This window comes from Triturus cristatus, chromosome 11 (genome assembly GCF_964204655.1).
Source record: "Triturus cristatus chromosome 11, aTriCri1.1, whole genome shotgun sequence".
Classification (NCBI taxonomy): Eukaryota; Metazoa; Chordata; class Amphibia; order Caudata; family Salamandridae; genus Triturus; species Triturus cristatus.
The window spans coordinates 1,107,740,817-1,107,766,479 of record NC_140594.1 but is presented as its reverse complement, the minus strand read 5'-3'; the positions used below and the strand labels follow the sequence as shown (position 1 = coordinate 1,107,766,479).

The 25,663-nt window shown below is 50.1% G+C and overlaps 1 protein-coding gene across 13 annotated transcripts in view; it reads left to right on the top strand.

Annotated features, from left to right (window-relative positions):
- Positions 1-25,663, top strand: part of LOC146786091 (eukaryotic translation initiation factor 4 gamma 1-like) — a 1,219,153-nt gene that overhangs the window by 853,854 nt on the left and 339,636 nt on the right. For all 13 annotated transcript variants that reach the window (XM_085635575.1, XM_085635572.1, XM_085635570.1 and 10 more), the window contains one exon: positions 2,343-2,476. In XM_085635575.1, coding sequence (XP_085491701.1) covers positions 2,343-2,476 — 134 coding nt within the window. The remainder of the gene's footprint in view (positions 1-2,342; positions 2,477-25,663) is intronic.

Sequence of the window (25,663 nt, the reverse complement as noted above, 5' to 3'; positions counted from 1 at the left end):
GGGGAGCTCATGTACTCAATTATACAGTGCAGGGACTATGGACGACACAGCAGAAAAAGATGCACATCAACATTCTGGAACTGATGGCAATCTTCCTCGCCATGAAGGCGTTCAAAGTACACTTGTGCAACAAAGTTGTGTTGATCCGGATGGACAACATGACTGCCATGTACTATATTCAGAAGCAGGGAGGAACACACTTTCCGCAGTTGTCTCATCTGGCTCAGAGCATGTGGAAGTGGGCCATTCAAAGGAACATGTTCCTCATGGCGGAACACCTCCCGGGCAAGGACAACCAGATGGCAGATCTGATCAGCAGACACAGCCACCAAATGCACGAGTGGGAGCTACATCCATCAGTACTCCAACCGTTCTTCCGAAAGTGGGGTCATCCAGAAATAGACCTATTCGCCACAAAGGAAAACGCAAAATGCCAAAGCTTTGCCGCCAGGTTCCCACATCCACAGTCGCAGGGCAATGCGATATGGATGAACTGGTCAGGCAGATTTGCGTACGCTTTTCCCCCAGCGCCATTAATACCGCTAGTAGCACACAAAGTGAGGCAACACTCAATGACGCTCATCCTGGTTGCTCCAACGTGGGCACGCCAACCATGGTACACCATGTTTCTAGAACTTTCCGTGGTGCCACATCTAACGCTGCGACTAACGCACAAACTTTTAACGCAGAACCATGGCGCAATTCAGCACCCAGATCCGCAACAGCTGCACCTGGCGATCTGGCTCCTGAAGTCTTAGAGTTTGGATACTTAAAACTGCCTCCAGAATGTATGAACATCATCAAAGAGGCCAGGAGACCCACCACCAGAGCTTGCTATGCGGCGAAATGGAAAAGGTTTGTCCTCTACTGTCAACACAATGACATCAACCCGCTAGATGCATCTACTCAGAATATCATCTGTTACCTGCTACACTTATACCAATGCAGTCTAGCATATAGTTCCATACGCATACATCTCACCGCAATAGCAGCCTATCTTCAAAACAGGCAACACCTCTCATTATTCAGAGTGCCTGCCATCAAAGCATTCTTGGAGGGGCTTAAACGAGTAATTCCTCCACGACACCCACCGGCACCGGTGTGGAACCTAAATGTGGTCCTCACCAGATTGATGGGTCCACCTTTTGAACCTCTACGTTCATGTGAGATTCAATTCCTCACCTGGAAAGTCGCCTTCCTGGTGGCAATCACTTCGCTGAGACGAGTTGGTGAACTCCAGGCACTAACCATTCAAGAGCCATTCATACAGGTTTATGCGAACAGAGTTGTACTACGTACCAACCCCACCTTCATGCCTAAAGTAATATCACAGTTCCACATGAATCAAACTATTGAACTGCCTGTTTTCTTTCAAAATCCGGAAACTGTAGCAGAGAGAATGCTCCATACACTAGACGTAAAGAGAGCCCTCATGTACTATATAGACAGGACCAAGGATTTTAGGAAAACAAAACAACTATTCGTTGCCTTTTCTCCACAACATAAGGGCAACGCCATTTCCAAAGCAGGGATAGCCAGATGGATAGTTAAATGTATTCAAATTTGTTATGAAAAAGCTAAACGCACGTTAACTATTCCTCCGAGAGCCCACTCAACACGAAAGTTGGGGGCGTCCATGGCTTTCCTGGGAAACATTCCATTAGAAGCAATATGTAGAGCAGCCACATGGTCCACTATACATACATTTACCAAACACTACTGTGTAGATGTACACTCAAAACAGCAGGCAGCTGTAGGACAGGCTGTTCTCAAGACTCTTTTTCAGACTGCTGCAGCTGGCACGGGCGGCCGCCGCTTATCGAGGGACTGCTATATAATCTATCCACAGATGTGAATTCAGCAGCCCACATGCCTCGAACCGAATATGCTACTTACCAGTATGCATCTGTTCTTGGCATGTAGGGCTGCTGACATTCATATCACCCACCCTCCTCCCCGGCGCCTGTAGCAGCTGCAGCACTCAGAATTACTGTAAAGCATGGTCATCACTTTCTGTATCTACTCCATCACTGCCACAATGGCGAAAAACAATCTAAGGATGGAGAGGATGCCCATGCGCACTGTAGTCCAGGGGAGGAGCCACCTATCTCGTGATACTTCGAAGACTCTTCCAGGACAACAATGTGCAATCATCCGGACCCAACACTAGGCGGCGATCTATGCACAGATATGAATGTCAGCAGCCCTACATGCCAAGAACAGATGCATACTGGTAAGTAGCATATTTGTTTCTTTTTGTAGTCCTTTAACGTGGTTCTTTTGCACTGCAGGTCCAATGAAATGATAAATTCTGAGTAGGTCTTAAACTCTTGTTGTTTAAGGTGGTGGTGGTGGTGGTGGAGGAAGTGGAGGTGGGAGCAGAGGAGGCCAGGTGGCTGATGATGGCTGGAACACTGTGCCTATCAGCAAAGGCAGTCGGCCGATCGACACCAGTCGGATTCAGAAGATCACAAAGGTATGATGCAAGCCCATGATTGTACTCTCCATACACCTTCTGCTCAAAGTACTCCTTTACGTCTTTTTCATGAGGCAAGCATCCAGTTCAAACTTCCACAGTGGATACTTAAACCAACCCTTGCAAAGCTTAATTCATCATACCAGTCAAATGCTGTGCTTGTTGTGCTGCAGTGTTGTGGACAACGTCATATTTGTATGTGCTCTAGTATTAGTTTACTTTGGTTGTGATCACATGCTACTGCTGCATTTACCACAAACTCCTGGGTCACTGGTGTGCAAAGTAAGATCAGGAAGGCCAGATTTCTATACAACTAATCTCAGTGGATCATGTAACATAATCCATGGGTACTTTTCTTCTTCCCTCCTCGACCAGCATTACCTCTCCCCGAAGTATTCCACTGAACTGCAGTTTATTTCATGTACAGAGAAGCTAAATAATGCCAAACTAATGCCTGGTGGAACACGTGGTTAGTAACATTTTCTGTTCGAGGCATGTAGAGCTGTAGATTCACATGCACCCACCTGCCTCCCCGGGTACCTATACCTGTTGCAGTTATTTTTAATCTTTGTTACATACGCATGGACATCTCTATTCTAACTTAACTAACTCCATTCTCACCCTCTGCGGGAAAACAATCTAACAATGGAGTCGATGCCTATGCACAATATCACTGAAAGGAGGAGTCACCTACCTCGTGACTGGAAAGACTTCTTCAAAGAGAATCAGCTTGCAAACATCTGGACCAAACACTAGATGGCAGTAGTATGCAAAGCATGTGAATCTATAGCTCTACATGCCAGGAACAGATGCTTACTGCGAAAGTAACATTTTTCGTTTGAGGCACGTGAGCTGTAGATCACATGCCTTGCATACTCCTGCCATCTAGTGTTTGTCCAGATGTTTGCAAGCTGATTCTCTTTGAAGAAGTCTTTCCAGTCACAAGGTAGGTGACTCCGCCAATTGGGTTTAGTTTGTCATGCAGTTTTAGGGAAGGAACACAGGCCCTGAGTACCTGATTGGCAGGAGCCCAGGGCACACTCAGTCAAAGTACATCAGCAATTCAGCAAAAAGTGGGCATACCATACAAGAAAGATGGCACTTTCTCACAACTGGGAGTTGTGCTTCACCTCGCCTCCCTCACCTGAGGGGTGGAGTTGGCAGAGGTGGGCACACCTCTTCCTCACTTGTATTTACTGCCGGTTCTCCCGCCCAAAGTGGGGGTGAGAACCTGTGGGGACCAGCTGCTAAAAGCAGCAAGTGGCCTGGGGAAGCTCACAAAGGCAGCAAGCCTTTGAAGCTTCCTCTTCGTGGACCCTGCCTATCCTGGGGGAGGAGGCTTGCCACCTCGTCCCAGGATGTGCATTGTTTACGGCCCCAGAGAGCGGGACCCAGTGGTCCAGAACAATGATCAGCCTGTACACTTGAGGTGGGTTCGTTTTCAGGGGACATCTAAGATGCCCTCTGTGTGCATTAAATACCACACTGGCATTAGTGTGGGTTTAATGTGTTGAGAAGTTTGATACCAAACTTAGTTGTCTATGTAGCCATTATGGTGCTGTGGAGTTCGTAATGACACTCTCAGCATCATATACTCTTAATGGCAGCACTGCACTTGCGTGTAAGAATGGACTTGGACAATGTAGGGGTACAGGGCTCATGCACCTGTACCCTCACCGCTGGAATAGTGCACCCAGTTAGAGGGGTGACTGATCTATGCCAGGGCAGTGGTTTGTAGGCATGGCACATAGATGTGTGCCATATTGACTGTTCACTTTGTTCTGCACCAAAATGCGCAAAGGGTGTGTGTGTGTGTACAGGACCTCTAAAGGTGGCACAATAAGTGCTGCAGCCCTTAGGGGCCTTCCCTGGCCACAGTGCCCTTGGTACCTTTTACAAGGGACTGACGTGTGCTAATTGAGGGTACAAGGTACAGTTATTTGGGGAAAAACACAGGCCCTGGGAACCTGATTGGCAGGGACCCAGGGCACATAGTCAAAGTGCATCAGTAGTCTGGCAAAAAGTGTGTGGGGGGTGGGGTACAGAAACCCAGCTTGCTACACTACCAATTTGGTAATCTATCACCACAGACAAATGGGTGTTAGGAATTGTCCTACATGGTTATTGCTTGGAGCTTACCAACAATCCACCAAACATTCCACCACGTTCTAACAAAATGTCACCAGAACATTTACATCTGCTTCAGCAAGAGATCCAATCTCTGCTATAAAAAGGAGCCATAGAACCTACACCGTTACAACATCAAGGAACAGGCATGTACTCCCTGTACTTTCTCATCCCAAGAATGACTGCTCCTTCAGACCTATTCTTGACCTCAAAGAACTAAACCTCCACATACTTTCAGGGCATTTCCACATGGTGACACTTCAACAAGTGCTCCCACTTCTACAACAGGGTGAATTGGTCTACTCTAGACTTAAAATACACATGTTCGAGGCATATGAGCTGCAGATTGTACACTTAGCATAGATCGCCATCTGGTGTTGGGCCCGGATGTTTGCAGTTTGTTTTTCTTCTTGGACAGTCTTTGGAAGTCACGAGTTTGGTGACTCCTCCTTCGGTCCGTACTGCGCCTGGGCTTCGGCTCCATCCTCAGATTGTTTTTTTTCCGCCATCGGGCTCGGATGTGATACTTCGTGCTCCGGCTTCGAACTTCTACGGTTCCAGCCTCGACGGAAAATCCTCGTTTCTTCGAGTTTCTTCATCATCATCTTCATCTCTCGAAGCGGCACTTTCTCCATCCCGTACATCGGCACCGGCCTTCGGGCCCTCCTCGACTCCGGTCCCGGCCGATGGAAAGGACTCCGTTCAAAAAGTGCCCAAAATGTGGGTCTAAATTTCCCCACACCGACCTCCATCAGGTGTGTAACCTTTGCCTCTCTCCAGAACACGAGGCTAGAGACTGCCCCGCCTGCAAGTCTTTTCGATCGAAGAAGACCATCCGAGATCGAAGAGCTCGACGCACCATGGCGCACTCATCCTCTGCAGCTCCACCGGACATCTTCGGAGACGGCGCCGAAGCTTCGGGGCAAACACACACCGAGCAGGAGGAAGACGTCGTCAGCGCTTCCGAGGCCGACGACTCCGACGTGGAGGACGTTACACCAGCGCAGCGGGCCGTGAGTACTATGCCCCCTCCCACCCCCGCGCCGAAAACCAAAGAGACTCAGGTTACTCCCTCGCCTGCCGGCCTGGGCAAAACCAAAGCTTCTATCACCCCACCTTCGGGCCCGGTGTCGAAGCCTCCAAAGTCTCACGGCAGCTCGGGATCGAGCCAGCCGACGCCCGGTGCCGAAAAACAGCATCCGGCACCGAAGAAAGCAATATCCAGCTCGACTCCGAAGCCACCGGTGCCGAAGCCTGGACACTCGGTGCCGACCAAACACAAATCTGTCGGCACCGACGCTCCGGCGCCGAAACCTCATTCGACGCCAAAACACCCGGAGACCTCAAAGCATGGCGCACACAAACCATCGAAACCCTCGGTTCCGAAATCACCGGTGCCGACAGACGATTCGGCACCATTGGCTCTGTTTACACCAGACCCTTTACACCAGACCCTTTACAAAAGACTCTGTCCAAAGATCCAAAGACTGGGCTTTTGACTTTAATTACCAAGAAAAGACGCCTTGATACTCCGGCTCCTCCTCCTCCACCCAAAAGGAAGGACTCTGCTACTTCTCCCCTCAGAGTGCCCTCCCCACTACCGCCTCCCCTACCTCCTCCACCCCCTCCACCTCACAGGTCTCCGCCACCTTTACCTCACTACGATCCGGCCCCATCCCCAGATCCGGATGACGGGGACCCGGACAATTACCCGGCGGACGCCCCAATGGATCCCACTCCACCAGGGACCCCAGATCCATGGGAGGATTACAATAACCCTGATATACCCGATATACCTCAGGACGACCTATACCCATCCAGGCCGTCTCCTCCAGAGGACTCCTTAGGGTTTCATCATTTAGTGCAGAGAGCAGCACACTACCATGGGGTGGACATGCACAGTGAACCAGTGGAAGAAGACTTCCTACTGGATACATTTGACATACAAGACAAATCCACTTCTATTTTACCCATGCTTAAGGGTGTCACCAAGCACGCTACAGAGGTGTTCAAAGACCCTGTCAGGGCCAGAGTACTGAACCCTAGAACAGAGAAGAAGTACAAGGCGGCACCCACAGACCCTGCATACATCAAGGGCCCTGCTCCCCTAGATTCCCTAGTTGTCTCCACAGCTAGAAAGCGGGCTAACTCCCAATCCTCAGGAGATGCCCCACCGCCAGACAAGGAATCTAAACTTCTGGACGCGTCTGGTAAACGCACCGCCTCCCAAGCTGCAAACATGTGGCGCATTGCAAACACACAAGCACTGCTTGCGCGATATGATAGAGCACACTATGACGAACTAGAGGCTCTTATGCAGCACCTTCCAGAAAAATACAAGCACAAGGCTCATGACCTGATACAGGAGGGTAAACTAATTACAAACACCTCCATTAAGTGTGCCCTCGATGCAGCCGACACTGCTTCTAGAGCCATAAATACCAGTGTCCTGCTTCGTCGCCATGCCTGGCTCAGGATCTCAGGGTTCAAGCCTGAAGTCCAGGCATCCATTCTCAATCACCCCTTTGACCAGCAAACTCTCTTTGGGCCAAAGGTAGACTAAGCGTTGGAAAAGATGAAAAAGGACACAGACACAGCAAAGTCTATGGGGGCACTCCAAACGCAAGCCTCTAAACGTTCCTTTCGACGCTCATCCTTTCGTGGCACAGGCAGAGGCTCCTCCACCGATAACGCCTCTACCTCCTACAAGTCCCCTCCTCAAAATACCTTTTCAAAGGGCAATCAAAGAGGTGGTTACAGAGGCAACAACAATAAGGGCAGGGGCAAAACCAACAACACCCGTTCTGCCACCCCACCCGCACAATGACTTCCCTCCGCTCCCCCCAGACCATCCCACTCCGGTCGGGGGCAGGCTACAAAACTTTATCCACACATGGGAGTCCATAACATCGGACAAATGGGTGACCCAAATCATTCGGTCAGGGTACTGTCTCGAGCTCACATCTACCCCACCCAATATCCCACCAAGGCACCGTCCAATGTCTCAAGAACATTCCACACTGCTCAAACAAGAGGTACTCTCACTCCTCCAAAAACGCGCTATAGAGCAGGTCCCCGTCAATCAACAAAATCTAGGGGTCTACTCCTATATTTCTTAATACCAAAGAAAGACGGGACCCTCAGGCCCATTCTGGACCTTCGGCCTCTAAATGCCTACACACATTCAGACCATTTTCACATGGTCACCCTACAACAAATCCTCCCGCTCCTCTGCCAGGGAGACTTTCTCACAACCTTGGATCTGAAAGACGCATACTTTCACATTCCAATACACCCCTCTCACAGGAAATACCTCAGGTTCGTGGTGGACGGGCAGCATTACCAATTCACGGTTCTCCCCTTCGGGGTCACCACCGCACCACGGGTGTTTACCAAATGCCTAGCAGTAGTAGCAGCACACCTCAGACGTCAACATATTCACGTCTTCCCTTACTTAGACGACTGGCTAATAAAAGCCAAGTCCTACCACCAATGTGTGCAATATACAAACAGCACCATCCAACTGCTCCACCAGCTAGGCTTCACGGTGAACTACCAAAAGTCCCACCTCATACCATCTCACACAAAGCAATATCTCGGGGCCACTATAGACACCTCCAAAGGTATTGCCTATCCAAACTCAGCCAGAATCACAAGCATTCAAGCCTTACGCAAAACATTTCTTCCCCAACACTCTCTTCCAGCAAGAGTGTTTATGAAGCTCATAGGAATGATGGCGTCTTGCATCTTCATAGTGCCCCATGCAAGACTCCACATGCGTCCACTTCAAGAGTGCCTAGCACAACAGTGGAACCAGGGTCAGCTGACGGATCTGGTGTTGGTGGACGGCCGCACACACCACTCTCTGCAGTGGTGGAACACCACAAACCTTTCCAAAGGGCGCCGTTCCTGGACCCGGTTCCTCAGGTGATTCTAACAGCGGACGCATCGCTCTCCGGCTGGGGAGCGCACCTCCTACACCTCACCATGCAAGGTCTATGGACGCCACAGCAAAAATCGCTCCACGTCAACCATCTGGAGCTCTTGGCGATCTTTCTAGCCCTAAAATCTTTCCAAAAACAGATTTCGGGCAAAGCAGTCGTCATTCGCACGGACAACATGACTGCGATGTATTATATACAAAAACAGGGGGGGACACACTCTCCCCAGCTCTCCCGCTTAGCCCAGAGCATATGGAGATGGGCAATTCCTCAAAACATCTTTCTCCTGGCACAACACGTTCCAGGCGTACAAAACACCATGGCAGATCTGCTCAGCAGACAAACGCAACAACTACACGAATGGGAACTGCATCCACAAGTTCTTCACCCATTCTTCCAACAGTGGGGGCATCCTCAGATAGACCTCTTCGCCACCCACGAAAACAAAAAATGCCCAAGCTTCGCCGCCAGATACCCACACCCATTGTCCAAGGGCAATGCGATATGGATGAACTGGTCAGGCAGATTTGCATACGCCTTTCCACCTCTCCCACTAATTCCATTAGTGGTCAGGAAGCTACAACAGCACTCCCTCACACTCATTCTGGTAGCTCCCACGTGGGCCAGGCAGCCGTGGTACACCACGCTACTACAACTGTCAGTGGTACCACATCAAAAACTGCATCTATCCCCATGCCTCCTAACCCAGAACCATGGAGAAATCAGGCACCCGGACCCAGCTCAGCTCAACCTGGCGATCTGGCTCCTGAAATCTTAGAATTTGGATACCTTAACCTTCCCCCTGATTGCATGAACATCAGCATGGAAGCCAGACGTCCTACCACTAGAGCATGCTATGCCGCAAAGTGGAAAAGATTTGTAATTTACTGCCGTAACAATACAATCAACCCTCTAGATGCATCCATACAGCACATCATATGCTATCTGCTCCATCTTCACAGGTGTAACCTGGCATATTCATCCATACGCCTACACCTAGCAGCGATCGCTGCTTATCTACAAAACAGACAGCATTTATCACTCTTCAGAGTGCCCGCTATTAAAGCCTTCATGGAAGGCCTTAAACGAGTAATTCCTCCCAGGGCACCACCTTCCCCTGTATGGAATCTAAATTTAGTTCTTACACGACTAATGGGTCCGCCCTTCGAACCAATGCACAAATGTGAGCTACAATTTCTCACCTGGAAAACAGCTTTTCTTGTAGCTATCACTTCCCTTAGAAGGGTTGGTGAAATACAAGCGTTCACCATACAGGAACCCTACATACAAATGCATCACAGCAAGGTCATACTTCGCACAAATCCGAAGTTTCTGCCCAAAGTCATTTCCCCCTTCCATCTCAATCAATCAGTGGAATTACCGGTCTTCTTTTCGCAACCCCAATCTGTTGCGGAAAGGGCCTTACACACACTTGATGTGAAAAGGGCGTTGCTATACTACATACAAAGAACGCAACCCTTCAGGAAGACTAAACAATTGTTCGTTTCCTTCTCTCCACCACATAAAGGCAACCCCATTTCAAAATCAGGGATAGCTAGGTGGATTGTAAAATGCATACAAATTTGCTATCAAAAGGCAAAGAGAACATTATCTGTTCCCCCTAAAGCCCACTCTACAAGAAAGTTAGGGGCTTCTATGGCTTTTCTAGGGAATATACCCTTAGATGACATCTGCAAGGCAGCCACATGGTCTACACCGCACACCTTCTCAAAACACTACTGTGTAGATGTGCATTCCAAGCAGCAAGCTAGGGTGGGCCAGGCTGTACTAAAGACACTTTTTCAAACAGCTGCAACGGATACCGGTGGTCGCCGCTAAGGTTGGGTACTGCTATATAATCTATGCTAAGTGTACAATCTGCAGCTCATATGCCTCGAACGGAATATGCTACTTACCAGTATGCATCTGTTCTTGGCATGTAGAGCTGCAGAGTTGTACACGCCCACCCGCCTCCCCGGCTACCTGTATCCGTTCCAGTCTATCTTATTTAGATACAACACACATGGGTTTCTCACTGTTATTACTACGCTCCATCATTTCCCTGCTGGCGAAAAACAATCTGAGGATGGAGCCGAAGCCCATGCGCAGTACGGACCGAAGGAGGAGTCACCGAACTCGTGACTTCCAAAGACTGTCCAAAGAACAAAAACAAACTGCAAACATCCGGGCCCAACACCAGATGGCGATCTATGCAAAGTGTACAACTCTGCAGCTCTACATGCCAAGAACAGATGCATACTGGTAAGTAGCATATTACTTTCCTGTTCGGCCCGGAAACGGATGCCCTATTAGACAAAATGAAAAAGGATACGACACCGCTAAATCTATGGGTGCCCTGCAGTTTTACCAATCCAAACGTTCCTTTCGTAGATCCTCCTATAGAGGTACAGGGAGAGGAAATAATACACAAACCTCTCAAACTTTCCAAACTACCTCCCAAAACACATTTCCCAGAGGCAGAGGAGGATATAGAGGAAACAATACTAAAGGTAGAGGTAACAACAACCGTACCTCCACCACTCCCAAACAGTGACCTCTTACACCTGCCTCCAGACCACTTAACACCAGTCGGAGGCAGAATATCACAGTTCCTACCTGTCTGGGAATCCATCACAACAGACAGGTGGGTGAAGCAAATTATCCATTCTGGTTACTGTCTAGAACTCACATCTACCCCACCCAACATACCACCCAAACACAGACCAATGTCGGAGGAACATACCATACTATTACAGCAGGAGGTCTTAGCAATGCTACAAAAGCACGCTATAGAACCAGTTCCTCTGCAACAAGGGAAGGGAGTTTACTCTCTTTCCTAATCCCCAAAAAGGACGTCTCCCTCAGGCCCATTCTCGACCTTCGTCCCCTCAATCAATATATACACTCCGATCATTTCCACATGATCACACTCCAACAAGTACTACCACTACTACAGCAAGGCGACTTTCTCGCCACGCTAGATCTAAAAGATGCATATTTTCACATACCTATTCATCCCGCACACAGGAAATACCTCAGATTTGTAGTGCAAGGACAGCACTACCAATTCAAAGTCCTACCCTTCGGAGTAACAACAGCACCAAGGGTGTTCACAAAATGCTTAGCAGTAGTGGCAGCACATCTAAGGAGACAACATGTTCGAGGCATGTGGGCTGCTGAATTCATATCTGTGCATAGGTCGCCGCCTAGTGTTGGGTCCGGATGATTGCATATTGTTGTCCTGGAAGAGTCTTCAAAGTATCACGAGATAGGTGGCTCCTCCCCTGGACTACAGTGCGCATGGGCATCCCCTCCATCCTTAGATTGTTTTTTTCCGCCATTGGGTACGGATGTCCTAATCTTAGCTCTTTGAGTATTTAGGGAAACTTTATGTTCGAGGCATATGAGCTGCAGATTATACACTTTTGCATAGATCGCCCGGATGTTTGCAGTTTTTTTTTTCTTGGACAGTCTTTGGAAGTCGCGAGTTCGGTGACTCCTCCTTCGGTCCGTACTGCGCATGGGCTTCGGCTCCATCCTCAGATTGTTTTTTTCCGCCATCGCGCTCGGATGTGATACTTCGTGCTCCGGCTTCGAACCTTCCAGTTCGACCTTCGACCGAAAATCCTCGTCCATCGAGATTCTTAAGACAAAAATCATCTTCTTCATCTCTCTCGGCGGCACTTCTCGATTCCAGACATCGGCACCGGCCTTCGGGCCTCCCTCGACTCTTGTCTCGGCCGATGGAAAGGACTCCCTTCAAAAAGTGCCCAAAATGTGGGTCTAAATTTCCCCACACTGACCTGCATCAGGTGTGTAACCTCTGCCTCTCTCCCGAACACGAGCCCCGAGACTGCCCCGCCTGCAAGTCTTTTCGATCGAAAAAGACCATCCGGGATCGAAGAGCTCGACGCACCATGGCGCACTCATCGATTTCGGCTCCACCCGACATCTTCGGAGACGACACCGGAGCTTCGGGGCAGCAGCACACCGAGCAGGAGGAAGAACTCGTCAGCGCTTCCGAGGCCGATGACTCCGACCTGGAGGAGATCACACCGGCGCAGAGGGTCGTGAGTACTCTACCCTCTCCCACTCCCGAACCCACACCGAAAGAGTCTCCGGTTACACCTTCGCCTCCGGGCCTAGGGAAAACCAAACATACAGCTTCTATCACCCCACCTTCGGGCCCGGTGTCGAAGCATCATAAGTCTCCCGGCGGCTCAGGCTCGAGCCAGCCTGCTCCTGGTGCCGAAAAACACCATTCGGCACTGAAGAAAACCACACCCAGTTCGGCTCCGAAGCCATCGGGCTCGAAACCTGCACTCTCGGTGCCGACAAAGCATAAGCATAAGCCCCGACGCTCCGGCGCCGAAGCCTGCCTCGACACCGAAGAAATCAGAGACCCCGAAAAAGCATGGCGTGGACAAACCCTCAAAGCCCTCGGCTCCGAAAACATCGGCACCGACAGACTATTCGGTGCCAGGAGAACTATTTACGCCTGATCCTTATCAAAAAACTTTAACAAAGGATCCAAAGACTGGTCATTTAACTTTGTCTTCCAAAAAAAGACATTTAAACAAGCCAGATCCTCCTCCACCGCCAAAACGGAGGACTCTGCCACATCTCCCTTCAGAGTACCCTCCCCACCACCTCCTCCACCTTCTCCACCTCCTCCACCTCCCATATCTCCGCCACCTTTGCCTCACCGCTCTCCAACCCCATCTCCAGACCCTGATTATGGAGATCCAGATTATGATCCGGCAGACTCCCCAATAGATCCCACACCTCCAGGGACACCAGACCCATGGGAGGATTACCACAACCCCGATGTACCAGATATGCCTCAGGATGACATTTATCCATCCAGGCCATCTCCTCCAGAGGACTCCCTGGGGTTCCACCACTTAATACAGCGGGCGGCACACTACCATGGGGTAGAATTACACAGCGAGCCAGTTGAGGACTATTTCCTAATGGACACTTTTGACATGCATGATAAGGTCACAGCAATATTGCCCATGCTAAAAGGAGTAACCAAACATGCTGCAGAGATGTTCAAGGACCCAGTCAGAGCTAGGGTATTAAACCCCAGGATAGAGAAGAAATATAAAGCAGCCCCCACAGATCCTGCATATATTAAAGGACCTGCTCCCTTAGACTCATTGGTGGTATCCACAGCTAGGAAGCTGTCTAACTCTCAATCCTCAGGGGAGGCTCCACCACCAGATAAGGAGTCAAAGTCTTAGATGCGTCTAGTAAACGCACTGCCTCGCAAGCTGCAAATATGTGGCGCATCGCCAACACACAGGCACTGCTTGCACGTTATGATAGAGCACATTACGACGAGCTGGAGGCTATCATGCAACACCTCCCAGACAAACACAAACACAGGGCTCATGAGCTAATACAGGAGGGAAAGCTCATCACCAACACCTCTATTAAATGTGCCCTCGACGCAGCAGACACAGCTTCTAGAGCTATAGTGTTTTGCTTCGTCGTCATGCCTGGCTCAGAATCTCAGGGTTTAAGCCAGAAGTCCAGGCATCTATATTAAATCACCCCTTTGACCAACAACACCTATTTGGTCCAAAGGTGGACGAAGCATTGGAGAAAATGAAAAAGGACAGGGATACAGCAAAGTCTATGGGGGCATTACAATCCCATACCCCTAGACGTTCATTTCGTCGTTCCTCCTTTCGGGGCACAGGCAGAGATTACTCTGCCGATAGCGCCTCTACTTCCTACAAGTCCCCTCCTCAGAATACCTTCTCAAAGGGCTATCAAAGAGGTGGATATAGAGGAAACAATAATAAAGGCAGGGGCAAAACCAACAACACCCGTTCTGCAACACTGCCCGCCCAATGACTTTTCCCCACTCCCCCCAGACCATTCCACTCCAGTCGGAGGCAGACTACGTCATTTTCTTCACACCTGGGAGACCATAACATCAGACAAATGGGTGACACAAATTGTTCAGTCAGGCTACTGTCTCGAACTAACATCTACCCCACCCAATATTCCACCCAGGCACCGTACAATGTCACAAGAACACACCACACTGCTCAAACAGGAGGTGATCTCCCTCCTGCAAAAACAAGCTATAGAGCAGGTCCCCGTCAATCAACAAAATTTAGGGGTCTACTCTGTATTTTCTAATACCAAAGAAGAGACCCTACGGCCCATTCTAGACCTCCGGCCTCTAAATGCATACATACATTCGGACCATTTCCACATGTTCACCCTCCAACAAGTTCTCCCACTCCTCTGTCAGGGAGACTTTCTCACTACACTGGACTTGAAAGACGCATACTTTCATGTTCGAGGCATGTGGGCTGCTGAATTCATATCTGTGCATAGATCGCCGCCTAGTGTTTGGTCCGGATGATTGCACATTGTTGTCCTGGAAGAGTCTTCGAAGCATCCTGAGATGGGTGACTCCTCCCCTGGACCACAGTGCGCATGGGCATCCTCTCCATCCCCAGATTGTTTTTTTCCGCCATTGGGTTCGGATGCAACTATCTTAGCTCAACTTCGGTATACTTAGTTTAGGCCAAAAGGCCTATAGTTTTCGTCGGTAAAGTTACCGTTCGGTGTCTACTACTAGTCCTAGTGCTCCACACCCTTTTCAAACCTTCGATTGGACTTGGTCAAAACTTCGACGCTCCATCGACGATGGAATCGAGAACTCCGTTCAAGAGGTGTCCGTTGTGCCACGCCAAGTACCCTCACATCGACGTCCACCCGGTCTGTAACAAATGTCTCTCGCCGGATCACGACTAATCAAAATGCATGGCCTGCGCGCGGTTCCGATCCAAGAAAACTCTACGGAACCGACGGGCAGCGAGACTCGAGGCGCAGCAGACAGCGCCCGCACCCACCAACATATTCAGCACCGAGGACGCCGAGAGCGTGGAAGAAATACTATCTAGCCCCGCTTCGGAGCATGGTTCCCGATCGGACGACGATGACGAAGAGCTCTTTCGACGTGAAGAAGCCGTCGACGAGGTAGGGGACATCGACGAAGCCTATGGGACTGAAGAAGACAGCTCTCCCGAGGAGTTAGGCCAATCCGTCGAAACGGAGGCCGAAATTAGTAGTCAGGCTCCGGCCGAGGGATCGCCTTCGGGCCTTACCGAAGACCTAATCCATGGTTCCTCGGCCCCGCCTTCCGGCCCGGCACTGAACACTATGCAAGAGCCAATATTACCCAAGACGACCGGGTTGTTAAACCCAAAAACATCCATCGCTCCAGTCCCTTCAAAATCGAAAGCGAAACTGGTGGTGGTCGGATCAAGGGCGTCTAAACAGTCCGCTGGCCCGGCACCGACGCCGAAAAAAGTAGTCGGCTCCGAACGCGTACAGAAAGACTTCGGCGCCGAGCTCACCGCAGCAGACGCGGTCGACGCTCAGAAGAGGCGCGCCCTCGTGCACCACAAGGCACCGACACCTTCGGCGCCGACACCGAAGCCCGTCGCCTCCGCAGTCAAAATGGCCGCCTCGGCAACGTCGACGCCTAAAGCACCGATGCCAAAGAAGTCCTCGACTACGTCTACTATCGATGCATCCCTTCAAGCCAGTGACCCCCTTCCAACAAAAAAGTCGGGGTCGGCCTCCACACCTACTACCAAGATGCCCACCAAACCACCATCTCAGTTTGCTGTGCAGCAGGTCTCTGCCTCTCTTCAACGTATCCAGGACCAGGTAGCCCTCCACTCTACCTCGGGTCCCCACACTACCTCACCCGGTACAGTGCACTCGGAGCCCACCAACATCACCTTTGGGCTGCCACCGACCTCGGCACCGAAACTTTGTCAAATTCGGACATGTGTCCTCCACACACAGTCCACCGCCTCTGGCCTAACGGAACACGACCCTTCAGGGCCACAGTTTATCGACGCCGACACTGGCAGGCTCATGCTCCACAAGCGCAAGATCACGCCAGTCAGGGAAGAGGTGCCATACAAAATTCCTCTAAAACGCAAGCTACCGGCTGAGCAGGAACCAGTGTTGCAAGAACACTTCCATCCCCTCCCACTAGCTCCGCAGTCCTTTTCTCCTACCCCTTCTGAATCGGACACAATGCAGGAATATGGTGGGGACGATACCATCTACCCCGGGGACGCAGATCCCGATGACACACAGGATCCTGATCAGGCATGGGATGACCCCACAGACCCAAGTGTCACGCCACATGCTCAGGATGCGCAGAGCTACAGAGGACACGGCCGCATTTAATGCCCTTATCGAACGGGCAGCTGCTCATCATGGGGTGGAACTGCACTCTGACGCCATTGAGGAGGACTTCCTGCTTGACACTTTCGCATCTTCGGAAAGAACTGTCAAGAATCTGCCCATGCTTAAAGGGGTTCTGAAGCCTGCCAAAGACATTTTCAAGGACACCACAAGAGCCCGAGTGTTAAACCCAAGGATTGAAAAGAAATATAAACCTGCACCTGGTGACCCTAAATACATTAGGGGTCAGTTGCCATTAGACTCTATGGTGGTTGCCAACGCTCGCAAAAGAGCCCACTCACAGACAACTGGTGATGCTCCTCCCCCTGACAAAGAGTCAAAGGTCCTTGAAACATCTGGCAAACGTGTGGCAGCGCAAGCAGCCAATATCCTGCGCATCGCAAATACACAAGCACTCTTGGCACGTTATGACAGGTCACATTATGACACCCTAGAGTCACTGCTCCAACACCTGCCAGAGGAGTATAAAGAGTCAGCGGAGCTCCTCATTAGAGAAGGACAACTCCTCACTAATGCGTCCATAAAATGCGCCCTAGACGCAGCTGACACAGCGGCCAGGGCAATAAACACAAGTGTCATGTTACTACGCCATGCCTGGTTACACATCTCAGGCTTCAAACCCGAGATCCAAAACAATATCCTCAACTTACCGGTTAACACAATTTTTATTTGGCCCAGACGTTGACACTACCCTAGAGAAAATAAAAAGACACAGATACTGCCAAATCTTTGGGGGCGCTACAAAGCCAACAATTTCGTAGTGGCTCCTTTCGTCGCACTGGAAATAGGGGAACGTCAAGGGGCCAGGGGTCACAACAACAGTATGCTAAAGGTAGCACACAGACCACCTACGACAAAAATAACAGGGGTGGATATCGTGGATCCAGCGCCAAGGGTAGGGGACGTGGATATGGCAACACCAGGTCCTCCCCAAAAAACAAAGTGACGCCCTCTCCCTACCCCCGACCACTTAACACCTGTCGGGGGACGACTCCAGCTGTTCCTGCCCGCATGGAAGAACATCACCACGGACAGGTGGGTCAGGGACATCATTCAACATGGTTACTGTCTGGAACTAACTTCCACTCCACCCAACATACCACCAAAGCACCGTCCTATGTCAGCCGAACACTTAGATTTACTCCAGCAAGAAGTGCTTGCTATGCTCGCAAAAGGGGCCATAGAAGTAGTGCCCACCGCCCAGCAGGGCACAGGAGTGTACTCTCTGTACTTCTTGATCCCAAAAAAGGACGGCTCGCTCAGACCTATCCTAGACCTGCGACCCCTAAACCTATATATACTGTCGGAGCATTTCCATATGCTCACCCTCCAACAGGTTCTCCCACTACTCACTCAGGGGGATTTCCTAGCTACACTAGACCTGAAGGATGCATACTTCCACATACCAATACACCCTTCACACAGGAAATACCTCAGATTCACCATTCAAGGGAATCACTATCAGTTCAAAGTTCTCCCCTTCGGAGTAACAACAGCACCCAGGGTCTTTACCAAGTGCCTGGCGACAGTGGCCGCACATCTGCGAAGACAAAATATTCACGTCTTCCCTTATTTGGACGACTGGCTAGTTCAGGCCAAATCAGCACAACAATATGCCGCCCACATGTCCCACACCATTCACTTTCTTCACGATCTGGGATTCTCACTAAATTACCCAAAGTCAAGTCTCCAATTTGCGCACGTACAACAGTACTTAGGCGCTACAATCAACACTCTGGCTGCCACAGCTCAGCCAACTTTAGTGAGAATCAACAGCATGCAACTGCTGATCTCAAAATTCAAACCTCAACACTCCCTGCCGGCGCGAGTGTTCATGCAGTTGATAGGCATGATGGCCTCCTGCATCTTCATAGTCCCACACGCGAGACTACATATGCGCCCGCTTCAGGAGTGCTTAGCACGTCAGTGGAATCAGGCTCAAGGACAGTTGAAAGACCTAGTGTTGGTGAGCGGTCGGGCATACAACTCTCTGCATTGGTGGAATCCACAAAGCCTTTGCAAGGGCCGACCGTTCCAAGAGCCTGTTCCACAAATAATACTGACGGCGGACGCGTCTCTCCAGGGATGGGGAGCTCATGTACTCAACTACACAGTGCAGGGACTATGGACAATACAACAAAAGAAGATGCACATCAACCTTCTGGAACTGACGGCAATCTTCCTGGCAATGAAAGCATTCAAAGTACACCTGTGCAACAAGGTCGTGTTGATCCGGACGGACAACATGACTGCCATGTACTACATACAGAAACAGGGAGGAACACAATCTCCACAGTTGTCTCATCTGGCTCAGAGCATGTGGAAGTGGGCCATTCAGAGGAACATATTCCTCATGGCGGAACACCTCCCGGGCAAAGACAACCAGATGGCAGACCTGCTCAGCAGACACAGCCACCAGATGCACGAGTGGGAGTTACACCCATCAGTGCTCCAACCGTACTTCCAGCAGTGGGGTCATCCAGAGATAGTCCTATTCGCTACAAGGGAAAACGCAAAATGCCAAAGCTTTGCCGCCAGATACCCACACCCATTGTCCAAAGGCAATGCGATATGGATGAACTGGTCAGGCAGATTTGCATACGCCTTTCCACCTCTCCCACTAATTCCATTAGTGGTCAGGAAACTACAACAGCACTCCCTCACGCTCATTCTGGTAGCCCCAACATGGGCCAGGCAGCCGTGGTACACCACACTATTACAACTATCAGTGGTACCACATCAAAAACTGCACCTGTCCCCATGCCTCCTAACTCAGAACCATGGAGAAATCAGACACCCGGACCCAGCGCAGCTCAACCTTGCGATCTGGCTCCTGAAATCTTACAATTTGGATACCTTAACCTTCCCCCTGACTGCATGAATATGATCAAGGAAGCCAGACGTCCTACCACTCGAGCATGCTATGCCGCAAAGTGGAAGAGATTTGTTGTTTACTGCCGTAACAATACAATCAACCCTTTAGATGCATCCATACAACACATTATATGCTATCTACTCCATCTTCAAAGGTGTAACCTGGCATATTCTTCCCTACGCCTACACCTAGCAGCGATTGCTGCTTACCTGCAAAACAGACAGCATTTATCACTCTTCAGAGTGCCCGCTATTAAAGCCTTTATGGAAGGCCTTAAACGCATAATTCCGCCCAGGGCAACACATTCTCCTGTATGGAATCTAAATGTAGGTCTTACAAGGCTGATGGGTCCGCCCTTCGAACCACTGCATAAATGTGTGCTACAGTTCCTTACCTGGAAAACAGCTTTTCTCGTAGCTATCACTTCCCTTAGAAGGGTTAGTGAAATACAAGCGTTCACTATACAGGAACCCTTCTTACAAATACATCACAGCAAAGTGATACTTCGTACGAATCCAAAATTTCTGCCCAAGGTCATTTCCCCCTTAATCAATCGGTTGAATTACCTGTTTTTTTCTCGCAACCTCAATCTGTTGCGAAAAGGGCTCTACATACACTTGATGTTAAGAGGGCTTTACTGTACTACATACAAAGAACGCAACCTTTCAGGAAGACTAAACAATTGTTTGTCTCCTTCTCTCCACCGCATAAAGGCAACCCCATCTCTAAATCAGGGATAGCTAGGTGGATTGTAAAGTGCATACAAATTTGCTATCACAAGGCAAAAAGAACATTATCTGTTCCACCTAAAGCCCACTCTACAAGAAAGATGGGGGCTTCTATGGCTTTTCTAGGGAACATACCCTTAGATGACATCTGCAAAGCAGCCACATGGTCAACACCGCACACCTTCACAAAACATTACTGTGTAGACGTGCATTCCAAGCAACAAGCTAGTGTGGGCCAGGCTGTACTAAAGACACTATTTCAAAACGCTGCAACGGATACCGGTGGCCGCCGCTAGCGCTGGGTACTGCTATATAATCTATGCAAAGTGTACAATCTGCAGCTCATATGCCTCAAACGGAATATGCTACTTACCAGTATGCATCTGTTCTTGGCGTGTAGAGCTGCAGAGTTGTACACGCCCACCCGCCTCCCCGGCTACCTGTATCCGTTCCAGTCTATCTTATTTAGATACAACACACATGGGTTTCTCACTGTTACTACGCTCCATCATTTCCCTGCTGGCGAAAAACAATCTGAGGATGGAGCCGAAGCCCATGCGCAGTACGGACCGAAGGAGGAGTCACCGAACTCGTGACTTCCAAAGACTGTCCAAGAAGAAAAATAAACTTCAAACATCCGGGCGATTTAGGCAAAAGTGTATAGATCTGCAGCTCTACATGCCAAGAACAGATGTATACTGGTAAGTAGCATATTCCTTTTGTCAAGCCAAAAGGCTTTTAAACTAGTCTGTATTGTTTTCGTTCGGCGGCAAGTATTTTTCTACAGTTGATTCTCTAGAAAGGCATCGAAGTTAGCCGTTTGCCCTTCGACGTCAGAGGCCCGATCGAGATCGACGATAGAAACATCAAATTACCCCTTTAAGCGTTGCCCTCTTTGCAACGCTAAGTATGCTCGCTTCGACGTGCACCCCGTGTGCAATAAATGCCTCTCCAACACACGACGAAGCCACCTGTATGGCGTGTTCCAGGTTCCGATCGAAGAAAACTCTTCGCATTCGTCGAGCAGCACGGCTCGAGGCGCAGAATGCGGCGCCAAACCCGGACAACATCTTCGGGACCGAAGAGGAAGAAGTCGTGGACCATGAAGTTCTGGAGGGACTATCGGATTCGGAGCGTGAATCCAACTATGATGCCGAAGACGAGCGTATCGTAGATGTCGAGCAAGATTATGCCGTCGATAAGGTAGGAGACGACGAAGAGGACCTTGGGGCCGAGGAAGATGGCTCGGAAGATGAGCTAGGCCCACGTGTCGGTGCAGGGCCCGAAGAGGCACTCGATAAGGCTCAGGTCGAGGGATCGCCACACGGCCTTACCAGAGATCTTTCCTCTCGTTCTACAGCCCTGCTTCAAAGCCCGGCTTTGAACTATCCTACAGAGCCATCAGTCTTGAAAGCGCCATCATCCCGTCAATGAAAACCGAAACTGAAGGCACAGGCACCGAAATCGAAAGAGAAAATGACTCCGCGGCGACGAGGATGTCGGAGCCGAAGACACAAAAGACGGCACCTAAGACTTCGGTCAAGGTGGTCGACCCGAAAAAATCAGTGTCTAGGATCGTCGATACGGGAAAAAAGGGCAACCCTCAAGAGCCAAGCCCTTCCAATCCTCGTGCCGAGAAACACACGTCTGGTACGGGGCTTGATGCCACACCAAGGAGTGTCTCGAACGACCATGTCAAGTCCACGACACCGTCCCCCTTCGTAAAGAAGACGGTGTCGGAGTCGTTATTACGCATCCAAGACCGGGCTTCGCTGCTCACTGCGACAACAGCCCCGCCGCCGAACACGGCCTGCACGGTTCAGACCGTGTCGACGCACATCAAGTTCGGATTACCACCGGCGGTGCGACCAAAGATGTTCGACGCACAGAAGGGTCCCGCACCAACGAAAGGTGTCGACACGAAGAACGCTGTTGAAGCGCCAAAAGGGGTGTCAATGGGACATACGACTGCTGAAGTACCTCAAGAAGATGAGGAGCCGAGGCAGTTTATCTTTTCAGGGACTGGTAAACTTTCACTACATAAAAGAAAGATAGTGCCAGAGAAACCTATGGAACCATACAGAATTCCATTAAAGAAACAGAAAACCACGTCACCAGTTCTTCTGGAACATGTTCAAGATTATAGACGGGAGCCTCAATCATTCTCACCCACACAGTCTAATGTGGATGCAGGAGATTATGGTGCTGATGACAGCACTTATCCATTGACCACTGACCCTGACGACCAAAACCAACCTTGGGTGGACACTATTGGTGCGGGGGACCCGTATACTGCTCCAGACACACAAGCATATGAGGTGAAAACATCTCCAACTGAAGATGCTGCTGCCTTCAATGCATTAATTGAGAGAGCAGCTGAGAACCATGATGTACAGCTCCACACTGATCCTATTGAGGATGATTTTCTGATGGATACCTTCTCTACCTCAAAGATCTGTTAAAACTCTGCCCATGCTCAAGGGTGTCCTAAAACAAGCTAATGGCATTTTTAAGGAGCCCACGAGGGCAAGAGTACTGAACCCTAGGATTGAGAAAAAGTATAGGCCAGCTCCGGTGGACCCTACCTACATAAGAGGCCAGCTGCCTTTGGACTCGTTGGTGGTTTTCAATGCTCGGAAGAGGGCCAACTCACAGACAACGGGTGATACTCCTCCCCCTGACAAGGAGTCTAAGGTCTTGGTAACATCAGGAAAGAGTTGCTGCACAGGCAGCTAACATTTGGAGAATTGCCAACACTCAGGCACTTCTTGCTAGGTATGACAGGGCGCATTACGATACCCTAGAGACACTGCTACAGCACCTCCCAGATCAATATAAGGAAGGAGCAGAGTCACTGATTAGAGAAGGAAAGCTCATAAGCAACGCTTCCATTAAGTGCGCTCTTGACGCAGCTGACACTGCAGCTAGGGCTATTAACACCAGCGTCATGTTACGACGACATGCTTGGTTAAGAATTTCCGGATTCAAACCAGAGATACAAACAACTATACTCAATCAACCGGTCAACCCTCACTCCCTCTTTGACCCAGAGGTTGACACCACCCTAGAGAAAATAAAAAAGATACAGAGACTGCAAAGTCTATGGGGGCTCTGCAATCACAGCAGTTTAGGAGTGGGTCCTTTTGTCGCTCTACCAACAGGGGACCATCTAGAGGCCAGAACTCACGGCAGTCGCAGTACCCTAAACAAGGTACGCAGACCAACTATAATAAAAATCAGAGGTGGATACCGTGGAAACAACGTCAAGGGTAGAGGCCGTGGAAACAGCTCCAGGTCCTCCGCCACTACCAAACAGTGACACCTTCTCACTGCCCCCCGACCACAACACCTGTCGGGGGAGACTCTAACAGTTCCTGCCGGTCTGGAAATCCATCACCACAGACAGGTGGGTGAGAGAAATTGTCCAGTACGGTTATTGTCTAGAGCTCACATCCACTCCACCAAACATACCACCAAGACACCGTCCTATGTCCGCAGAGCACTTGCACTTATTGCACCAGGAAGTGCTCAGTATGCTCCACAAAGGAGCCATAGAACTAGTGCCTGTACAAGACCAAGGAACAGGGGTGTACTCACTTTATTTTCTGATCCCCAAAAAGGACGGGTCTCTCAGACCCATACTGGACCTCAGACCTCTGAACCGTTACATTCTGTCAGAGCATTTTCACATGCTCACCCTGCAGCAGGTGCTGCCGTTGCTCAGTCAGGGAGACTTTCTCGCAACCCTAGATCTAAAAGATGCGCATTTCCATATACCCATACACCCATCACACAGAAAATATCTCAAGTTCACTCTTCAAGATCAACATTACCAGTTCAAGGTCCTCCCTTTCGGAGTAACAACGGCACCACGGGTGTTCACCAAGTGCCTAGCAACAGTGGCAGCACACCTAAGGAGACAGCATATACACGTCTATCCTTATCTGGACGACTGGCTTATCCAGGCAAAGTCCGCCCGGCAGTATGCCAGCCACGTCTCCCACACCATTCACCTTCTTCACAGCCTGGGATTCTCACTAAATTATCCAAAGTCCCACCTTCAACCCGCCCACGTACGGCAGTACCTAGGCGCGACCACGGCACAACCCAATTCCGTGAGGATCCACAGCATGCAGTTGCTAATAAAAAAGTTCAGACCTCAACACTCACTACCGGCCCGAGTGTTTATGCAGTTGATAGGCATGATGGCTTCCTGCATCTTCATAGTTCGCACGCAAGACTACATATGCGCCCGCTTCAGGAGTGCTTGGCACGTCAATGGAATCAGGCTCAAGGACAGTTGAAAGACCTAGTGTTGGTGAGCGGTCGGGCATACAACTCTCTGCATTGGTGGAATCCACAAAACCTTTGCAAGGGCCGACCGTTCCAAGAGCATGTTCCACAAATAATACTGACAGCGGACGCGTCTCAACAGGGATGGGGAGCTCATGTACTCAATTACACAGTGCAGGGACTATGGACAACACAGCAAAAGAAGATGCACATCAACCTTCTGGAACTAATGGCAATCTTCCTGGCAATGAAGGCATTCAAAGTACACTCGTGCAACAAAGTCGTGTTGATCCGGACGGACAACATGACTGCCATGTACTACATACAGAAGCGGGGAGGAACACACTCTCCACAGTTGTCTCATCTGGCTCAGAGCATGTGGAAGTGGACCATTCAGAGGAACATGTTCCTCATGGCGGAACACCTCCCGGGCAAGGACAACCAGATGGCGGATCTGCTCAGCAGACACAGCCACCAGATGCACGAGTGGGAGCTACATCCGTCAGTACTCCAACCGTACTTCCAACAGTGGGGTCATCCAGAGATAGACCTATTCGCCACAAACGAAAACGCAAAATGCCAAAGCTTTTCCGCCAGGTTCCCGCATCCACAGTCGCAGGGCAATGCGATATGGATGAACTGGTCAGGCAGATTTGCGTACGCTTTTCCCCCAGCACCATTAATACCGCTATTGGCACGCAAACTGAGGCAACACCCACTGACGCTCTTCCTGTTTGCTCCCACGTGGGCACGCCAGCCATGGTACACCACGTTTCTAGAACTCTCCGTGGTACCGCATCAAAGACTGCGGCTGACGCCCAGGCTTTTAACCCAGAGCCATGGCGCAATTCAGCACCCAGATCCGCAACAGCTAAGCCTAGCGATCTGGCTCCTTAGATCTTAGAATTTGGCTACCTCAACTTGCCTCCAGAATGTATGAATATCATCAAAGAGGCAAGACGACCCACGA